At 36.1% G+C, this 21,698-nt stretch overlaps 1 protein-coding gene across 1 annotated transcript in view; it reads left to right on the top strand.

Annotated features, from left to right (window-relative positions):
* The first annotated feature begins 1,187 nt into the window (after positions 1-1,187).
* The window catches only part of LOC145662219 (uncharacterized), a 71,655-nt gene continuing 51,144 nt past the window's right edge, over positions 1,188-21,698 (top strand). The window contains exon 1 of the mRNA XM_081727553.1: positions 1,188-1,263. Coding sequence (XP_081583679.1) covers positions 1,222-1,263 — 42 coding nt within the window. The 5' untranslated portion in view covers positions 1,188-1,221. The remainder of the gene's footprint in view (positions 1,264-21,698) is intronic.

Below are 21,698 nucleotides of genomic sequence, written 5' to 3' on the forward strand. Positions count from 1 at the left end.
AAGTAGAAACTGGGTCCAATTAGCTAAGGATAGAAGTCAGTGGAGAGCTTTTGTGAACGCGGCATTCAACCTCCGGATTCCATAGGCCATAGAGTTAGTTAGTTAGTTAGTTAATTTAGTAGTTATTTGCAAATACTATCGATACCACGTTTTCATTTTTTAAAATGTTCTCTAAGTTCATTATATTTCATAAAGCGAGGGGAGGTGAAGACCCTTATAGATTAGGATTAGGAATTAGGTATCTGCGCTTTCGGCATTTATGGATATGAGGAATAAAGGAATGGGAAAGATTGGTAGTGGCCTGGGACCATTATGTTTAGTACCATGCCGGTATTTGCTTAGTGTGAATGAGGAAAATTCAGGAAAACCTCACAGAGGATGACTGTCTCAAAAACTCTTACGCTTTTTTCGACCTAGTGTCAAAACAAGGAATGGAACCCGGGACCTCTCTCGCCTTTGGTGATAGCATTAGCAACTAGGTTACGCGGGGTTATAAGAGAACTTGCTCTGATAAACACAGTGAAAAAAATCACATCTAGAACTTTCAATTTCGACCGGTAGATGTCAACAATGATGCACAGAAAATGGAATATGGACAGCTAGAGTTAAAATCTCATTACATGTTAAGATATTAAAGGATTTACTCCTGTAACCATTTCAACGGAATCGCTCTTGCTGTCTAGTATAAAAGAGTTCAAAATTCGTTTCGTTCAAGAGGTATCGTATGAAGTAACGGACAAACGAATCAAACCCACTAGCATGATCTTGATAAGGCGAAAGTAAGGAAGTTAATGAAATCTGGATAAAAATAATGTTGAATTTAAACTCATCTATCTTTCTTTACCTAGCAGTCATATTGTTTGGAACCATAATTCAAGTTTATGATCCTTGCAATTTTGGTTGTCAACGGAAGTGACGAAGTAATATCATTTGTTCATTTTCCAACCAAGGAATTTTACTTCAAAAATCAAATTGTTCTATTTATTTAACAGGCGATTCAAGTATAATGAATAAATATAAAACTCCAATTATCTAAAAGGGAAAAGATAATAACACGACGTCAAGATAATAACAGGGAATCAATAGTGATAAAAATTATCTTAGTGTGATAAAACTATTGCATGTTTATAATATTGATAATAGTGTAGATAGTAAGGTAACGATCTTTTTGATAAACATTAAAAGCTGTTCAAGTTGTGTTTCTGTCTTGTATTTACCAAAATGTCTGTATACGTTCTTTGCACCACGCTATTCATTGTCCAGGTAATTTGCTGTCTTCTTATTACGTATATGTGTATTGTCTTAAAATCATCAATAGAACACAACTTATATTTTTATTGTATGTAAAATATTTTTTGTAAAATGCTATAACGTTTGTTTTTATACTATATATAAACTTATAAGGAGTGTCGTATTTTGAAAATTTCTTCATCAGGGTGTCTATCGGTCACGAAAGTCACGAAAGTCATGAAAAAGTCACGAAATCAGAAAACGGTCATGAAGTCAAGAAAAAGTCACGAAATTTAGCATTTGGGTCACGATTTTTTTTTAATCTGTACAAATATAAGTATAGACTGGAAAATTTTGTTCTATAAAACGTCAAAATTCACCACGAAAAATGTCTATGGTCGGCTTTAGACACTACCAAATCGCAAGCAAAGCACGCTTCTATCGCATGCATGAAAATTCAGCCCAATTCCCACCAAAATTCACTCTTGAGAATTTGACTAAATTTTATGGTTTGGGAAAGAAAAGGTCACGAAACTTCATTTTGAAATTTTAGTAGACACCCTGTTCATGCTTACTACAACTTGTAAAGGTTAACATTCAACAAATTTACATTTTTTGCTCTTGGCTTTTATAGGAAATCTTTTTTTTTTCACTTTGGAATCAATTGGGTCTGATTTTACTGATTTCCTCCTGAAATGAAATGTTTGTTTTACGTCCCACGGTTATTATATGTAGACTAAAGGAGATATTGGTGATAGGGTTTCCAATTTAGGCACTTTGGGAGAATCTGACTAGCCACAAATCTTTGAAAAAGCTACTAATATGTTTACTAGCCATTTTTGCTTTTTAGCCATTTCTAGCCATTTTCTGAGTTTACCCATATTTGATATATTATATGCCTCATTTTGCTATTTTCTGAGGTTTCATGCATAGATGTGCCCACAAAAAAAAAAATTCTGTGGAGGACAGTACCTTTCACTCGACATTGTGGAACAAATTTAAAGAAAGGCTGATAGCACTGCACCTGTCCCCAAATTTTCAAAATGTCATATGACATGAACTAATGTGCTGCAATTTGAGATAAATAGTGGGTAACAGGTTCTATTCCAGCGGCACAAAAATGCCTATTTATGGTATTAAATTTATTAAAATTAATGGGGTTTCCAGGAAGATGTTGACTTGTAAGTTTCGTGGCAGTACAATGAATTTAAGGTCAGCGACAGCATATGATTCAAATTCATGTCTTCATTTATGAGTTGCATTATTTCCCATTTTGACACTGAAAATGTGCGTTGAAGTGTCCTGTCAGAAAGCTCCAACCTACTGATAATATCTATAGCCATTATGAGCCAAGGAAACATAGATACTTCTTCAAAAAAACCTCAAAAGCCTAACTGCTGATTCTGAAGATATATTGACAATTCCTTCAGTCTTCTTCTCTTCTAACGTAGAGAGAACTTCTTTATAGTGTTCAACAACTCCCGTTATTTGACTAAGTCTACAAATTCCCCTAATGGGAAACAGAGCCGATTCTAGATATTTCTTAAGTGAAAGCAAACAATATTCAGGCGCCCCGACCTAAATAATAATAAAAATTAGAAAGTTGTAATGGACAAAAATTCTTCAAAATAATTGTTACAATTGCAAATTTCTTCAATATCTGTAGTCTTCCTGTGAATATTAACGAAAAATAGCAAAATTATAACTAATTGACTGTGGATGAATACGGAACAAAGTTCTAATTTTAATAATTAACAGCATTCTTTATTCAATACGCACAAGAAACAACAAACATATATAGACCCTACATAAGATGTATTTTGTCAAGTAGTATTGAAACATAGAAGTCAAAACAGAATAAAACTCACGAGCTTCAAGTTTAACATTAACACATGCTTGATTTTGACAGTGGTATGCTCTTACGCTTTATTTAAAGCACACTTACATTGTATTTTCTACTGATATGATTATGGTAATTCTGATTAGCTTATTTACTTATTTATTTATCTATTTTTACTGAAAAGTTCATGTTATGACATTTTTCTGGCTGTAAATTCGGCAAAATCTCTTTTTATTGCATCCCTAATCATTTTCATTCAGTATGTAATTTTCAATGGCCATCAAAGCTAGTCCATTTAATCGAGAGCGCCAATCCTGGGAGGCCGGGCCCCCCAAAGCTCATGTGGGGACACCTATTGTATTTATGAATATACAATATTTGGCATAATTTCAATGCAATTTGTTTTAACATCCTCATATATATATACCTTCTGCACCTGAATGGGCCCCCCAAATTTACAGAGAAATCGGTGCCCTTGCATTTAATCGTTCTTGAGATATAGTTGATTTCAAAAATTGAACAGTAATTATTTATAGTTGATATAGGCTGTGAGATATAGTTGATCTCACGGTGCTTGCATCCAGTTTTATTTTTTCTTATTGTACTCCTGAAATATGCTACAAGTTTTTCTCGAAATCACAAAAATGTAAAGCTTTATGTTGTTCGGCGGGGTGCTTCAAATCTTTATTAATTTTAGCTGAAATTGTTTAGTACCCAACAAATTTCAAAAGTGTCTGACTTAATCGATATTTAATTTATACTCCATCCAGTGGCGGAACTTCAAAATCAGTACCCTCATTAATTCTTTTCAGGGTCTTTTCAAGCTCATAAAGCAATTCAGTCCTTTCATGTCTGTTTCCAACATAGACGCTCGAAATCAGGCAATGAGTAACACAATGTAAACACAAACAGTGCCCACCCAAGATGTATCTTTTGGGTCTGAAGATTTTTCGTAATAGCCTACAAAATGCAAATAATTTTGTGTATTTGCCCCCTTAAATTGTGCTACTTTTCTTAAAAATTAAAAAGTTTTGGGACTTCCAGACTAACGGATCACCTTCGTCGGTGCAACTCTGAACACAAATACTACTAATCTAAACCCTACTTTGCATTAGGACTGTTACCAAATGTTTAGAAGATATAGCCTCATCTAAATTTTATACAAGGGAATAGATTGGTAACGATTGCTACATTGTTATAATACAAGGAACATATGTATACGCTACTGTAATTGACAGTAAGAGTTCTGAAAAAAAAAAAATGTGTTACTTATAATCCTAATGACCTTTCGACTACAGTTTTGATTTCGATTACAGTTACCCTTTCGAGTTATATACTATGTGGAAACTAATTGAATTTAAACAAATTTAGAAATAATACCTTCATTAAATATAAGTCAGACCTGTTATCGAAGAAGCTGTATCCATTCACTTTTAATTTAACAATTAAACTACTATAACCAAGTAAAATAAACTTACAGTTTCAAAAATGCTTCGTTATCAGTAACTGGTATTAAAAACTTCTTCACCTCAACATTTATAATAATTACTTTATAATGTTCAACAGCTCCCGTTGTTGTATCATTATCACTTTCAAAATCATGTGCAGAAGTAAAAAAAAAAAAAAAAAAAAAACTTTTTAAAATCTTTACTTGCTTCTCATGTTTTTTCAAGTTTCGTAGCTTTGTTTTCCGATAAAAATCAGTGCCGGTGTCACAGGGATTTTTTACCCCTGGAAAGTTTTACCCCCTGGAAAATTTTACCCCCTGGAAAATTTTACCCCCTGGAAAATTTTACCCCCTGGAAATCTTTACCCCCTTGTCGGTTTCTGGTAACTTCAAAGGAAAAGTCAAAAGTCACATTAAAAATTCATATAATTGAATGTGATCTCTCAGTGTATGCACTCACTTTGGTCAAGATGGCTTTAAATCCGAAGATTTGGTAGTGGGGTAAAAATTTCCTAGGAAATTATTACCTCCCTGTCGGCTATTGGTTACTTCAAAGACAAACTCAAATGTTATATTACAAATTGATACCACTCTGTAGTATCTCTTAACAGACACAGTCACTTTAGCCAAGATGGCTTTATATCCGAAGATTTGGTAGGGGGGTAAAAATTTCCTAGGAAATTATTACCTCCCTGTCGGCTATTGGTTACTTCAAAGACAAACTCAAATGTTATATTATAAATTGACACCACTCTGTAGTATCTCTTAACAAACACAGTCACTTTAGCCAAGATGGATTTATATCCGAAGATTTGGTAGGGGGGTAAAAATTTCCTAGGAAATTATTACCTCCCTGTGGGCTATTGATTACTTCAAAGACAAATACAAATGTTATATTACAAATTGATACCACTCTGTAGTATCTCTTAACAGACACAGTCACTTTAGCCAAGATGGCTTTATATCCGAAGATTTGGTAGGGGGGTAATAATTTCCTAGGAAATTATTACCTCCCTGTCGGCTATTGGTTACTTCAAAGACAAACTCAAATGTTATATTATAAATTGACACCACTCTGTAGTATCTCTTAACAGACACAGTCACTTTATCCAAGATGGCTTTAAATCCGAAGATTTGGTAGGGGGGTAAAAATTTCCTAGGAAATTATTACCTCCCTGTCGGCTATTGATTACTTCAAAGACAAATACAAATGTTATATTATAAATTGATACCACTAAGTAGTATCTCTTAACAGACATAGTCACTTTAGCCAAGATGGCTTTAAATCCGAAGATTTGGTAGGGAGGTAAAAATTTCCTAAAAAATTATTACCTCCCTGTCGGCTATTGGTTACTTCAAAGACAAACTCAAATGTTATATTACAAATTGATACCACTCTGTAGTATCTCTTAACAGACACAGTCACTTTAGCCAAGATGGCTTTATATCCGAAGATTTGGTAGGGGGGTAAAAATTTCCTAGGAAATTATTACCTCCCTGTCGGCTATTGGTTACTTCAAAGACAAACTCAAATGTTATATTACAAATTGATACCACTCTGTAGTATCTCTTAACAGACACAGTCACTTTAGCCAAGATGGCTTTATATCCGAAGATTTGGTAGGGGGGTAAAAATTTCCTAGGAAATTATTACCTCCCTGTCGGCTATTGGTTACTTCAAAGACAAATACAAATGTTATATTATAAATTGATACCACTAAGTAGTATCTCTTAACAGACACAGTCACTTTAGCCAAGATGGCTTTAAATCCGAAGATTTGGTAGGGGGTAATAATTTCCTAGGAGATTATTACCTCCCTGTCGGCTATTGATTACTTCAAAGACAAATACAAATGTTATATTATAAATTGATACCACTAAGTAGTATCTCTTAACAGACATAGTCACTTTAGCCAAGATGGCTTTAAATCCGAAGATTTGGTAGGGGGGTAAAAATTTCCTAAAAAATTATTACCTCCCTGTCGGCTATTGGTTACTTCAAAGACAAACTCAAATGTTATATTACAAATTGATACCACTCTGTAGTATCTCTTAACAGACACAGTCACTTTAGCCAAGATGGCTTTATATCCGAAGATTTGGTAGGGGGGTAAAAATTTCCTAGGAAATTATTACCTCCTTGTCGGCTATTGGTTACTTCAAAGACAAACTCAAATGTTATATTACAAATTGATACCACTCTGTCGTATCTCTTAACAGACACAGTCACTTTAGCCAAGATGGCTTTATATCCGAAGATTTGGTAGGGGGTTAAAAATTTCCTAGGAAATTATTACCTCCCTGTCGGCTATTGGTTACTTCAAAGACAAACTCAAATGTTATATTACAAATTGATACCACTCTGTAGTATCTCTTAACAGACACAGTCACTTTAGCCAAGATGGCTTTAAATCCGAAGATTTGGTACGGGGGTAAAAATTTCCTAGGAAATTATTACCTCCCTGTCGGCTATTGGTTACTTCAAAGACAAACTCAAATGTTATATTATAAATTGACACCACTCTGTAGTATCTCTTAACAGACACAGTCACTTTAGCCAAGATGGATTTATATCCGAAGATTTGGTAGGGGGGTAAAAATTTCCTAGGAAATTATTACCTCCCTGTCGGCTATTGATTACTTCAAAGACAAATACAAATGTTATATTACAAATTGATACCACTCTGTAGTATCTCTTAACAGACACAGTCACTTTAGCCAAGATGGCTTTATATCCGAAGATTTGGTAGGGGGGTAATAATTTCCTAGGAAATTATTACCTCCCTGTCGGCTATTGTTTACTTCAAAGACAAATACAAATGTTATATTATAAATTGATACCACTCTGTAGTATCTCTTAACAGACACAGTCACTTTAGCCAAGATGGCTTTATATCCGAAGATTTGGTAGGGGGTTAAAAATTTCCTAGGAAATTATTACCTCCCTGTCGGCTATTGGTTACTTCAAAGACAAACTCAAATGTTATATTACAAATTGATACCACTCTGTAGTATCTCTTAACAGACACAGTCACTTTAGCCAAGATGGCTTTAAATCCGAAGATTTGGTAGGGGGGTAAATATTTCCTAGGAAATTATTACCTCCTTGTCGGCTATTGGTTACTTCAAAGACAAACTCAAATGTTATATTATAAATTGACACCACTCTGTAGTATCTCTTAACAGACACAGTCACTTTAGCCAAGATGGATTTATATCCGAAGATTTGGTAGGGGGGTAAAAATTTCCTAGGAAATTATTACCTCCCTGTCGGCTATTGATTACTTCAAAGACAAATACAAATGTTATATTACAAATTGATACCACTACGTAGTATCTCTTAACAGACACAGTCACTTTGGCCAAGATGGCTTTAAATCCGAAGATTTGGTAGGGGGGTAAAAATTTCCTAGGAAATTATTACCTCCCTGTCGGCTATTGTTTACTTCAAAGACAAATACAAATGTTATATTATAAATTGATACCACTAAGTAGTATCTCTTAACAGACACAGTCACTTTAGCCAAGATGGCTTTATATCCGAAGATTTGGTGGGGGGTAATAATTTCCTAGGAGATTATTACCTCCCTGTCGGCTATTGATTACTTCAAAGACAAATACAAATGTTATATTATAAATTCATACCACTAAGTAGTATCTCTTAACAGACACAGTCACTTTAGCCAAGATGGCTTTAAATCCGAAGATTTGGTAGGGGGTAATAATTTCCTAGGAGATTATTACCTCCCTGTCGGCTATTGATTACTTCAAAGACAAATACAAATGTTATATTATAAATTGATACCACTAAGTAGTATCTCTTAACAGACATAGTCACTTTAGCCAAGATGGCTTTATATCCGAAGATTTGGTAGGGGGGTAATAATTTTTTAGGAGATTATTACCTCCCTGTCGGCTATTGATTACTTCAAAGACAAATACAAATGTTATATTATAAATTGATACCACTAAGTAGTATCTCTTAACAGACATAGTCACTTTAGCCAAGATGGTTTTAAATCCAAAGATTCGGTAGGGGGGTAAAAATTTCCTAGGAAATTATTACCTCCCTCTCGGCTATTGGTTACTTCAAAGACAAATACAAATGCTATATTATAAATTGATACCACTAAGTAGTATCTCTTAACAGACACAGTCACTTTAGCCAAGATGGCTTTATATCCGAAGATTTGGTAGGGGGTAATAATTTCCTAGGAGATTATTACCTCCCTGTCGGCTATTGATTACTTCAAAGACAAATACAAATGTTATATTATAAATTGATACCACTAAGTAGTATCTCTTAACAGACATAGTCACTTTAGCCAAGATGGCTTTAAATCCGAAGATTTGGTAGGGGGGTAAAAATTTCCTAGGAAATTATTACCTCCCTGTCGGCTATTGGTTACTTCAAAGACAAACTCAAATGTTATATTACAAATTGATACCACTCTGTAGTATCTCTTAACAGACACAGTCACTTTAGCCAAGATGGCTTTATATCCGAAGATTTGGTAGGGGGGTAAAAATTTCCTAGGAAATTATTACCTCCCTGTCGGCTATTGGTTACTTCAAAGACAAACTCAAATGTTATATCATAAATTGATACCACTACGTAGTATCTCTTAACAGACACAGTCACTTTGGCCAAGATGGCTTTAAATCCGAAGGTTTGGTAGGGGGGTAAAAATTTCCTAGGAAATTATTACCTCCCTGTCGGCTATTGGTTACTTCAAAGACAAACTCAAATGTCATATCATAAAATGATACCACTCTGTAGTATCTCTTAACAGACACAGTCACTTTAGCCAAGATGGCTTTATATCCAAAGATTTGGTAGGGGGGTAAAAATTTCCTAGGAAATTATTACCTCCCTGTCGGCTATTGGTTACTTCAAAGACAAACTCAAATGTTATATTATAAATTGATACCACTCTGTAGTATCTCTTAACAGACTCAGTCACTTTGGCCAAGATGAAGGATGGTTTTATTTTCGAAAGTTCATAGGGAGGTAATATATAAAGAAAGATAAAACTTATTTTTATTTTAAAGGAGATGTTGAAATACCAAATTTGATGACTGGGGTTTAATAGAGCCCGAAAATGTACACGTTTTTATAAGATAATTTTCATACGTATTCTTCGCTTCCGCTTTGAAATTCCAAAAATCGATTCTCTGTGATATATCACGTCTTAGATCCCATGTACTGACCAAGCTTTAAGTTTCTAAGTTCAGCGGTTGTACATACGACTTGAGAATCTTCTTTTTACAAGCCTTGTACGTTGTTCTGGTGGCTAGCTCGCACTAGCTAGCTACGCCATTTTCAACAGTGTTGACAACTTTATGAATTTTTATTATATCTCCGGTACGGTTAGAGAAATCGAAGTGTTGTAAACGGTAAAATAATTTGAACGTTCCTTGCAAATCACACATGTAACTAGATATAATATTTACCTAAGATTTTTGTAAATAAAGATTTTCAAAAAATTCAATTTTTCAACCCCTGTAACTTCGTTTCTATTCATTCGAAAAACGTTATACCATGACCATGATATTCAGCGCTAAAGTTCTTTCGAACTATATTATCCTGTGCATCTCTGTTGTGCTGTGTCTGCGTTAGAGGCTTCCAAACTTCGGATGTTTGTGATACCATAATATCTTTAGCTTGTAACACTGATTAATAAAAGTAGTATTTTAAGTTTACATTTAACATGGTTAGAAATGTGGAATAAACTGACGTAGTGCCATTTGAAAAAATATAAATTTATATTTGGTTGGCAACACTTGTGAATTTCTGTCTAAACCCGTTATAGCGGATGTTCACGATAAATTGTCTACCATGTGTATATAGGGACAGAGAGAGGAATAAATTGCAACAACGTTGTTTTTAATTGAAAGATGTGTTTTATGTTTACAATCATTTATGTTATAAACTGTGTAATAGTAGTTATCAAGATTATAAGGCAACTAATATCTAATATTTTACACTGCAAACTAGGTTATATTTTGGAATCAAAGTCTGCTTTCTCAGTTGCAAATAACAAAATTTAAAGTTAGATTTACTAACCTCTGTTTCAAAAGATTGTTTATTCTCTATAACAAAATTTAAAGTTAGATTTACTTACCTTTGTTTCAAAAGATTGTTTATTCTCTATATATTTTTCTTCCTACGTGTTCCACACTGTCAAAAGAGTAAAATCGAGTTTCAAAATCAATATTTTCCTTTCGACGCTACTAAATCCTTAAATCTCGACTACTAGTAGAACAAGTCAAGAGCTGCTTTCACGAACGAAACTATGAAATTTTTTTTAACAGTTCAGTGTTTCGGAGGAAAGTTTCTTCCTCCTTTTATACTAGGCCGCTAATATGTAAGATTTGAATTGTTCCTCTTGAAGAGCAACTTATACAAATTTCATTGTTATAATAAGAAAACAATTAATAGAAATTACCACTTTGACACTGCAACCATCTTAAGACACCTGGGGGGCGCGGTGGCTCAGTGGTAGAGTGTTCACCTCTGGTGCTTGGGATCACTGGTTCGATCCCAGCTCGCGCCATGTGGAGTTTATGGTGGACAAACACTGTACTTGTGGGCATTCTCGGGGTTCTACCGTTTAATCCCACTTTCTTCGTTCCACCATTTCATTCATTTTTCATAATCACTGTCTCCTTTATCCTAACCGGCCCGGCGGGAGCTCACGTGGTTCGGATTCCACGTTAATCAGTAGGTCCACGTCTCATATAGCCTCGCTGCTGAAAGGGACGCTAAACTAAAATCAACAACTCAACTCCTTTATCCTAACCGGCATAGCCGTAGGACGTAAAACTAATAGATTTCATTTCATATTTTTCTTCAGACACCGTCGTCAGACAGCAAATCACGTGCAAAACTGGAAAAGCAATTATTTCCTAGGAAAACATTACCGACTATCAAGTTTTTGGTCATGAAGCCAAATTTTCGGACATAAAGCAATCTTGACCAGAATGATTGCGTCTGTTAAGAAATAACACGGAGTAGCATCAATTTATAATATAACAATTGATACTATCTTTGAAGTAAACAAATAACCGACAGGCGGTATAAATATCTCAGGAAAATATTACCCACTATCAAATTTTCGGACATAAAGTCATATTGACCAAAGTGAATGCCTCCGTTAACGAACAACACAGAATGGTAATAATTTATAATGTAACATTTGATGTCTTTAGAGTAGTGCTCTCAACGGGTCGGGTCGGGTCGGGTCGGGTCGGGTTGAAGACCGACCCGACCCGAACCGTGACCCGAATTGACTGACCAGACCCGACTGACCCGAACCGTGATCCAACCTGATTGACCTGACCCGACAACCCGGCCCGAGCTGATCCGACCCGACAACCCGACCCGACCAGACCCGTAACCCGACCCGAGCTCACCCGATCCGAGTCGGGTCGGGTCGGGTCACGCGTCGGGTCGGGTCAACCCGATCCGTTTGAGAGCACTATGGTCACGACACTGGGTGAACGCCAAAATGCACTCACATTGGGAATTAAGCCCGGACCACGTGTACCGAAGTCTTACACGTTAACCACTAGCTAGATCGAACGGGGGATTTGTATATGCATCTTAATGAATATTTGGCACTTTTGAGGTTTGGTTATTTCTTTTTATAACTATTAACAACGGCCGACGTGGGAAAAAAAAATTTTTTTTCTTGCTTTAGTTCTATGTGACGAAAATTTTCTTCAAGGTCAGTGTTCTTACCTGCTCGGACGGCAGGGGGTCTTCTCGGAATGCAGTAGCAAGAGTCTCTTGGCGGAAACAAAAGGAAATCGTTTAACTACAATGATAAGGGTTGAGGAAACAGGATAACACCTGTGATTTTTTCCAACCCTTCAAGTTTCATTCCAAAATAGGTTCTTATGATTCCGGGACCCGTGCCACTTTGATTTTTCTTTCTCATTAATTAAAACGTATTTTACAGTATATATAGTTGCACGTAAGAAGATACATAAAATGAATTTTGTAATTTAAAATTTAAAAATACAGTATGATATTTAATTATAAAGTACTAATTTTATTTCATCACTTTCAGCCCAACAAATAAAATTCAAACGATTCGCTCCCTGGGTCTTGGTCATCAATACTGCGTCTTATTCTTTGTCTTGCAGTCAAGTATTGGTCCTGTATTTCGTAGTTTTGGTGGTCTTTCATACTATACAAGAGCCAAGAATGCTCGCCTCATCGGTACAAATGAAGACCAAGTGTGATTTTGATTATGGTCTTTCATACTATACGGAAAGCAAGAAAATACACTCGTCGCTACTTGGTGATCACCAAAGGAAGGCCAAGAGCAAGATTACTATGCAATTCGTCTTGCATATCCAATCTTTATCTTGTTCTTGTATCGATGTCCTTGGGCTTGGTGAAATAAAATGAAATATTCAGTTTAAGGTCCCTCGATTCTGCACCGAGGCTAAGGGATATGGTGACCATGAGAAATGAATGAAACGGTGGAATGAAGAAAGTGGGAGGAAACAGGAGAACCCCGAGAAAACCCACTACACGGCGTTTCTCCACCCCAAAGCCTACTTAGCACAAGCTGGGATCGAACCATCTACACTATGCACCAGAGATGAATTCTCTACCACTGAGCAACCGCAGCCCTGCTTGGGCTTGGTCGTCCATATCCAATCTTTCTTTTGGCCTTACTTAAACAACTTCTAGTTTTGTTCTAAATCCAGACTCCATATTGGCGTAGATATTCATATTACAGTCGATTGGTAAAATCAATCTTCCACATTTAAAACTTAAAGTACACACAATTACAAAAATAAGCATTTACCATAAAAGTACTAGCTTCAAGTGTTCAAAATAGATTTATGGTTTCTATAAAATCAATAGAAAATTGCTATTTTCAATTAGACAGCTAGTAAAAAACAGCAGTTTTAGACTCCAGCCGAGTTTAAGCTCAACCTAAACTCAGTTGACCAAAGTGAACTGACCCGATTGACCCGATCCGACAACCCGACCCAAGCTGACCCGACTGACCCGACTCGATAATCCGATCCGACTTGACCCGATTGACCCAACCCGACAACCCGACCCGAGCTGACCCAACTGACTCGACCCAAGTAGACTAACCCGACAACGCGACCCTTGCTGACCCGACTGACCCCACCCCACAAACCGACCTGATTTGACCTGATCCGACCAGACCCGTAACCCGACCCGAGACGCGTTTGAGAGCACTACATTGGAGTAATCAAAAACCGACATGTGGGTATAATTTCCTAGGATGTTTTTACCCCCCCTGCCAAATCTTAGAATTTAAAGCCATCTTACCCAAAGTGAGTATGTCTGTTAATAGATTCTACGGAGTGGTATCAATTTATAATGCAACATTTGAGATTGTCTTTGAACTAACCAATAGCCGACAGGGACGTAATAATTTCCTAGAAAATTTTTACCCCCTACCGAATCTTCGCATTTAAAGCCATCTTGGCTAAAGTGACTGTGTCTGTTAAGAGATACTACAGAGTGGTATCAATTTGTAATATAACATTTGTGTTTGTCTTTGAAGTAACCAATAGCCGACAGGGAGGTAATAATTTCCTAGGAAATTTTTACCCCCCTACCAAATCTTCGGATTTAAAGCTATCTTGGCCAAAGTGACTGTGTCTGTTAAGAGATACTACAGAGTGGTATCTATTTATGATATAACATTTGAGTTTGTCTTTGAAGTAACCAATAACCGACAGGGAGGTAATAATTTCCTAGGAAATTTTTACCCCCTACCAAATCTTCGAATTTAAAGCCATCTTGGCCAAAGTGACTGTGTCTGTTAAGAGATACTACAGAGTGGTATCAATTTATAATATAACATTTGAGTTTGTCTTTGAAGTAACCAATAACCGACAGGGAGGTAATAATTTCCTAGGAAATTTTTACCCCCCTACCAAATCTTCGGATTTAAAGCCATCTTGGCTAAAGTGACTGTGTCTGTTAAGAGATACTACAGAGTGGTATCAATTTATAATATAACATTTGTGTTTGTCTTTGAAGTAACCAATAGCCGACAGGGAGGTAATAATTTCCTAGGAAATTTTTACCCCCCTACCAAATCTTCGGATTTAAAGCCATCTTGGCTAAAGTGACTGTGTCTGTTAAGAGATACTACAGAGTGGTATCAATTTGTAATATAACATTTGAGTTTGTCTTTGAAGTAACCAATAGCCGACAGGGAGGTAATAATTTCCTAGGAAATTTTTACCCCCCTACCAAATCTTCGGATTTAAAGCTATCTTGGCCAAAGTGACTGTGTCTGTTAAGAGATACTACAGAGTGGTATCTATTTATGATATAACATTTGAGTTTGTCTTTGAAGTAACCAATAACCGACAGGGAGGTAATAATTTCCTAGGAAATTTTTACCCCCCTACCAAATCTTCGAATTTAAAGCCATCTTGGCCAAAGTGACTGTGTCTGTTAAGAGATACTACAGAGTGGAATCAATTTATAATATAACATTTGAGTTTGTCTTTGAAGTAACCAATAACCGACAGGGAGGTAATAATTTCCTAGGAAATTTTTACCCCCCTTCCAAATCTTCGAATTTAAAGCCATCTTGGCCAAAGTGACTGTGTCTGTTAAGAGATACTACAGAGTGGTATCAATTTATAATATAACATTTGTATTTGTCTTTGAAGTAACCAATAACCGACAGGGAGGTAATAATTTCCTAGGAAATTTTTACCCCGCTACCAAATCTTCGGATTTAAAGCCATCTTGGCTAAAGTGACTGTGTCTGTTAAGAGATACTACAGAGTGGTATCAATTTATAATATAACATTTGTGTTTGTCTTTGAAGTAACCAATAGCCGACAGGGAGGTAATAATTTCCTAGGAAATTTTTACCCCCCTACCAAATCTTCGTATTTAAAGCCATCTTGGCTAAAGTGACTGTGTCTGTTAAGAGATACTACAGAGTGGTATCAATTTGTAATATAACATTTGTGTTTGTCTTTGAAGTAATCAATAGCCGACAGGGAGGTAATAATTTCCTAGGAAATTTTTACCCCCCTACCAAATCTTCGGATTTAAAGCCATCTTGGCTAAAGTGACTGTGTCTGTTAAGAGATACTACAGAGTGGTATCTATTTATGATATAACATTTGAGTTTGTCTTTGAAGTAACCAATAACCGACAGGGAGGTAATAATTTCCTAGGAAATTTTTACCCCCCTACCAAATCTTCGAATTTAAAGCCATCTTGGCTAAAGTGACTGTGTCTGTTAAGAGATACTACAGAGTGGTATCAATTTATAATATAACATTTGAGTTTGTCTTTGAAGTAACCAATAACCGACAGGGAGGTAATAATTTCCTAGGAAATTTTTACCCCCCTACCAAATCTTCGAATTTAAAGCCATCTTGGCCAAAGTGACTGTGTCTGTTAAGAGATACTACAGAGTGGTATCAATTTATAATATAACATTTGAGTTTGTCTTTGAAGTAACCAATAACCGACAGGGAGGTAATAATTTCCTAGGAAATTTTTACCCCCCTACCAAATCTTCGGATTTAAAGCCATATTGGCTAAAGTGACTGTGTCTGTTAAGAGATACTACAGAGTGGTATCAATTTATAATATAACATTTGTGTTTGTCTTTGAAGTAACCAATAGCCGACAGGGAGGTAATAATTTCCTAGGAAATTTTTACCCCCCTACCAAATCTTCGTATTTAAAGCCATCTTGGCTAAAGTGACTGTGTCTGTTAAGAGATACTACAGAGTGGTATCAATTTGTAATATAACATTTGAGTTTGTCTTTGAAGTAACCAATAGCCGACAGGGAGGTAATAATTTCCTAGGAAATTTTTACCCCCCTACCAAATCTTCGGATTTAAAGCTATCTTGGCCAAAGTGACTGTGTCTGTTAAGAGATACTACAGAGTGGTATCTATTTATGATATAACATTTGAGTTTGTCTTTGAAGTAACCAATAACCGACAGGGAGGTAATAATTTCCTAGGAAATTTTTACCCCCCTACCAAATCTTCGAATTTAAAGCCATCTTGGCCAAAGTGACTGTGTCTGTTAAGAGATACTACAGAGTGGTATCAATTTATAATATAACATTTGAGTTTGTCTTTGAAGTAACCAATAACCGACAGGGAGGTAATAATTTCCTAGGAAATTTTTACCCCCCTACCAAATCTTCCAATTTAAAGCCATCTTGGCCAAAGTGACTGTGTCTGTTAAGAGATACTACAGAGTGGTATCAATTTATAATATAACATTTGAGTTTGTCTTTGAAGTAACCAATAACCGACAGGGAGGTAATAATTTCCTAGGAAATTTTTACCCCGCTACCAAATCTTCGGATTTAAAGCCATCTTGGCTAAAGTGACTGTGTCTGTTAAGAGATACTACAGAGTGGTATCAATTTATAATATAACATTTGTGTTTGTCTTTGAAGTAACCAATAGCCGACAGGGAGGTAATAATTTCCTAGGAAATTTTTACCCCGCTACCAAATCTTCGGATTTAAAGCCATCTTGGCTAAAGTGACTGTGTCTGTTAAGAGATACTACAGAGTGGTATCAATTTGTAATATAACATTTGAGTTTGTCTTTGAAGTAACCAATAGCCGACAGGGAGGTAATAATTTCCTAGGAAATTTTTACCCCCCTACCAAATCTTCGGATTTAAAGCTATCTTGGCCAAAGTGACTGTGTCTGTTAAGAGATACTACAGAGTGGTATCTATTTATGATATAACATTTGAGTTTGCCTTTAAGTAACCAATAACCGACAGGGAGGTAATAATTTCCTAGGAAATTTTTACCCCCCTACCAAATCTTCGAATTTAAAGCCATCTTGGCCAAAGTGACTGTGTCTGTTAAGAGATACTACAGAGTGGTATCAATTTATAATATAACATTTGAGTTTGTCTTTGAAGTAACCAATAACCGACAGGGAGGTAATAATTTCCTAGGAAATTTTACCCCCCTACCAAATCTTCGAATTTAAAGCCATCTTGGCCAAAGTGACTGTGTCTGTTAAGAGATACTACAGAGTGGTATCAATTTATAATATAACATTTGAGTTTGTCTTTGAAGTAACCAATAACCGACAGGGAGGTAATAATTTCCTAGGAAATTTTTACCCCGCTACCAAATCTTCGGATTTAAAGCCATCTTGGCTAAAGTGACTGTGTCTGTTAAGAGATACTACAGAGTGGTATCAATTTATAATATAACATTTGTGTTTGTCTTTGAAGTAACCAATAGCCGACAGGGAGGTAATAATTTCCTAGGAAATTTTTACCCCCCTACCAAATCTTCGTATTTAAAGCCATCTTGGCTAAAGTGACTGTGTCTGTTAAGAGATACTACAGAGTGGTATCAATTTGTAATATAACATTTGTGTTTGTCTTTGAAGTAACCAATAGCCGACAGGGAGGTAATAATTTCCTAGGAAATTTTTACCCCCCTACCAAATCTTCGGATTTAAAGCTATCTTGGCCAAAGTGACTGTGTCTGTTAAGAGATACTACAGAGTGGTATCTATTTATGATTTAACATTTGAGTTTGTCTTTGAAGTAACCAATAACCGACAGGGAGGTAATAATTTCCTAGGAAATTTTTACCCCCCTACCAAATCTTCGGATTTAAAGCCATCTTGGCTAAAGTGACTGTGTCTGTTAAGAAATACTACAGAGTGGTATCAATTTATAATGTAACATTTGTATTTGTCTTTGAAGTAACTAATAACCGACAGGGAGGTTATAATTTCCTAGGAAATTTTTACCCCCCTACCAAATCTTCGGATTTAAAGCCATCTTGGCTAAAGTGACTGTGTCTGTTAAGAGATACTACAGAGTTGTATCAATTTATAATGTAACATTTGAGTTTGTCTTTGAAGTAACCAATAACCGACAGGGAAGTAATAATTTACTAGGAAATTTTTACCCCCCTACCAAATCTTCGGATTTAAAGCCATCTTGACCAAAGTGAGTGCATACACTGAGAGATCACATTCAATTATATGAATTTTTAATGTGATTTTTTACTTTTCCTTTGAAGTTACCAGAAACCGACAAGGGGGTAAAGATTTCCAGGGGGTAAAATTTTCCAGGGGGTAAAACTTTCCAGGGGTAAAAAATCCCTGTGACACCGGATCTATAAACCGCACGACCCCGCGTAGCGAGAGGCCCGGATCCTAACGTCCCAAGGGCTTTCAAAGGTACCCGTGCACCTTGCCTGTAAATACTAATTTTTAAAACACTTGGAAAAAAGTGATATTTTTTCCAATAGTTTAATTATTTGAACCAAGTAATGAGTTACCAGAACTGACTATGACGCACGAGATGTCTCTTAATACTTCAAAGGGCATATTAAGCATTTCAGCCATAATATTCAAAATCAAATCATCCATTTCCTGTCTTCACACTTAGAAGCTAATTTGTTGAAGGAAATTAAAAGAGTGACATTTTTCTCATTAATCATTGATACGACTCAAGATTTATCAAAGAATATTCAAATGAGTTTCGTTATTAGCTATGTAAATTTTACAGCAGTAAACGATAGCTTAGAAAACAAAGTTTCTAGACAAATTGAGATTGAAGAAGTGTATTTAGGGTTTTTACATGTAAGAAATCCAACTGCATCCAGATTTGCAACTCTACTGTTTAGTCATTTGGAGAAATTGTGATTTTCTGCGAATAAATGCAGAGGGCAGGAATATGATGTCGTTGCTGTCATGAGTGGTGCTTGCTCAGGTCTTCAGAAGAGACTTCAAGAAATTGAGGAACGAGCTATATGCGCGGGTTAGTGAAAAAGTAAAGGGACTTCTGCAATTTTTCGCACGAAACTGTGAACAGTGAGAACTATTGTGATGTGTTGCGAACTAAACTGAAACTTGCAATCAGATCCAAATGTCGTGGAAAACTGCGAAAAGGTGTCATCCTGCAGCAAGACAACGCTCGGCCACATTCTGCCAAACGGACGGTCAAAACAATAAAGGAGTTGGGAATTCGAATTGCTGGAACACCCGCACTACAGTCCAGACTAGGCTCCAAGCGATTTTCAAATGTTTGGACCATTGAAGGAAGCGCTTAGAGGCAGATGATTTGCAATCGATGCAGGAGTCATTTATGCGATGCAAGATTGGTTACAAATGGAGGCGAAAAACTTTTCTTTCATCGGAATCAGAGAAACTTGTGAAACGTTGGAAAAAATGCGTCAAAGTGCAGGGAGATTATGTAGAAAGATAATGTATATTTCAGTTTTCTGTCATTGGAATAAATGTACCTTTTCTCAAAAGTCCCTTTACCTTTTGACTTCTCGTATATTCACTGTGCGGTATATATTCTAAACCTTGCCATTAATGATGTCGTCAAAGGTGTAAAAGAAGTTGCCAGTTACTTCACAACGTTCCAGGATTTGAATATATTTTTGGTCAAAGTATAAATAGGTGCGATATTCTGTCACCATTGACAGGAGAATCAGATGTCACTTTGAAAAAGCTCAATCCAATCAAATGGGCCGAACGGTATCAGTCCATTGTAGTTATCAAGTTGAGGTATGCTGATGTAAGGAAAACTCTCCGAAAACTATCACTGACAAGTAAAAGGGCTAACGAGGTATCATAAGCAGAGTGATTGGCTAAAGTCATGGGTTCCTTCGATTTTGTGTTTCTGACTGTGGTACTCTCAAAAAAATTTTCACAACTGAATATCGCATCGTAACTTCTCCAAACTAAACAAATCGACCTTGAGAAAGCTTTAAGCAATCTTGAAGAGAGCCGAAAGGAATTGAAGAAAATGAGAGAAGAGCTGAGTTGATTTTGAGTTTAATGTCCCTTTCAGCAGCTAGGCTATGAGACGGGACCTACTAATTAACGTGGAATCCGAATCACCTGAGCTCCCGCCGGGAATCGAACCCGGATCTCCCTAAATGAGAAAAGAATATCATCAAATAAAATAAGAGGCTACAACTGTTGCTGCGAAGTAGAAAATCAACTCTGTATTCGTACAAAAAAGCAACCCGAAGTTTTTAAAAAAGCACTTCGATGAACTGATAGAAGATCATCGGTTTTCGGACACAGAGGCTTTTTTCAGGGTTAATGTTTACAATAGACTTCTAGATATCATGTACAATGAAATAAAGAACCGTTTTACATCATTTCAGACAATTCTTGATGAATTTTTTCAATCATATTTTGAAAGTACTTGTGAACCTTCCAGACAAAGAAATTTTAGTGAAGTCTGAAAAACTACAAAAGAAGTTCCAGCAAGACCATTGGAATTAATTTCCCTTCTCACTGGACTTAAAAACCATATTTCAAAGATCAACACTGTTCTTGAATTGGCAGTATTACTATGTGTCGAGTTTAATACTATTGCCCCGAGCTATCCTGAAGATTTGAATACTTTTATTCCTGACGTGATCCGTGATTGTGGCTTCCGCTGAAAGACCATTCTCAGTCTTAAAGAGGGTCAAGAGCTATTTAATATGTCAATGACATAGGAGAGAATGAGCGACTTGGGAATGTTGGCAATGAACGATGAGAGGCTTCGACCATTGAGAAGAGAGATCTTATATGGGAGTTTACGGAGATAAGTCGAGAAGGAAGGATTTCTTGTAAAACGTAAGTATTTGAATCTCTATTCAGTAGCAAATAGAACACTAGGGATATTTCATTAAAATGTACTATAAAAAATAATTGAACCTAGAGGGGGGTCCTTTCATATTTTCTTACGGGAACCCTAAATTTCTAGATCCGGAACTGGATAAAAAGTTCATGTTTTTGTCGTTGGCCATTGTTATTACATGAACATTGATACTACTACTATTGAAAAGTGAAAACATACATTATAAATAAAAACAAAAAAACACGAAACGACTCAGCTTAGAAACGACAATGTTGAGGAATGACGAATGGACTAATACACATTAACAAAATGAGCATTAAGCAGTGGGCAGTGATGTGAGTCACTCATATAAGGAAATTAAGTTAAAATTTCCTTCAGAAACGATCAAAAATTCCATTTGTACAGCCCGTCTTTTCTCAGAATTCGCCCTCCTCTCTGGATCAATGGACAATAAAAGCCTAATCGCTCAAATTTCGATAATGTGCATTTCATTTACTGACCTTTCTCAGCCCTTAACTGTGGTCATTGAACCGAAGTACTATG

Source organism: Thermobia domestica, chromosome 10 (assembly GCF_964235325.1).
Source record: "Thermobia domestica chromosome 10, izTheDome1.hap1.1, whole genome shotgun sequence".
In the NCBI taxonomy this organism is placed as follows: Eukaryota; Metazoa; Arthropoda; class Insecta; order Zygentoma; family Lepismatidae; genus Thermobia; species Thermobia domestica.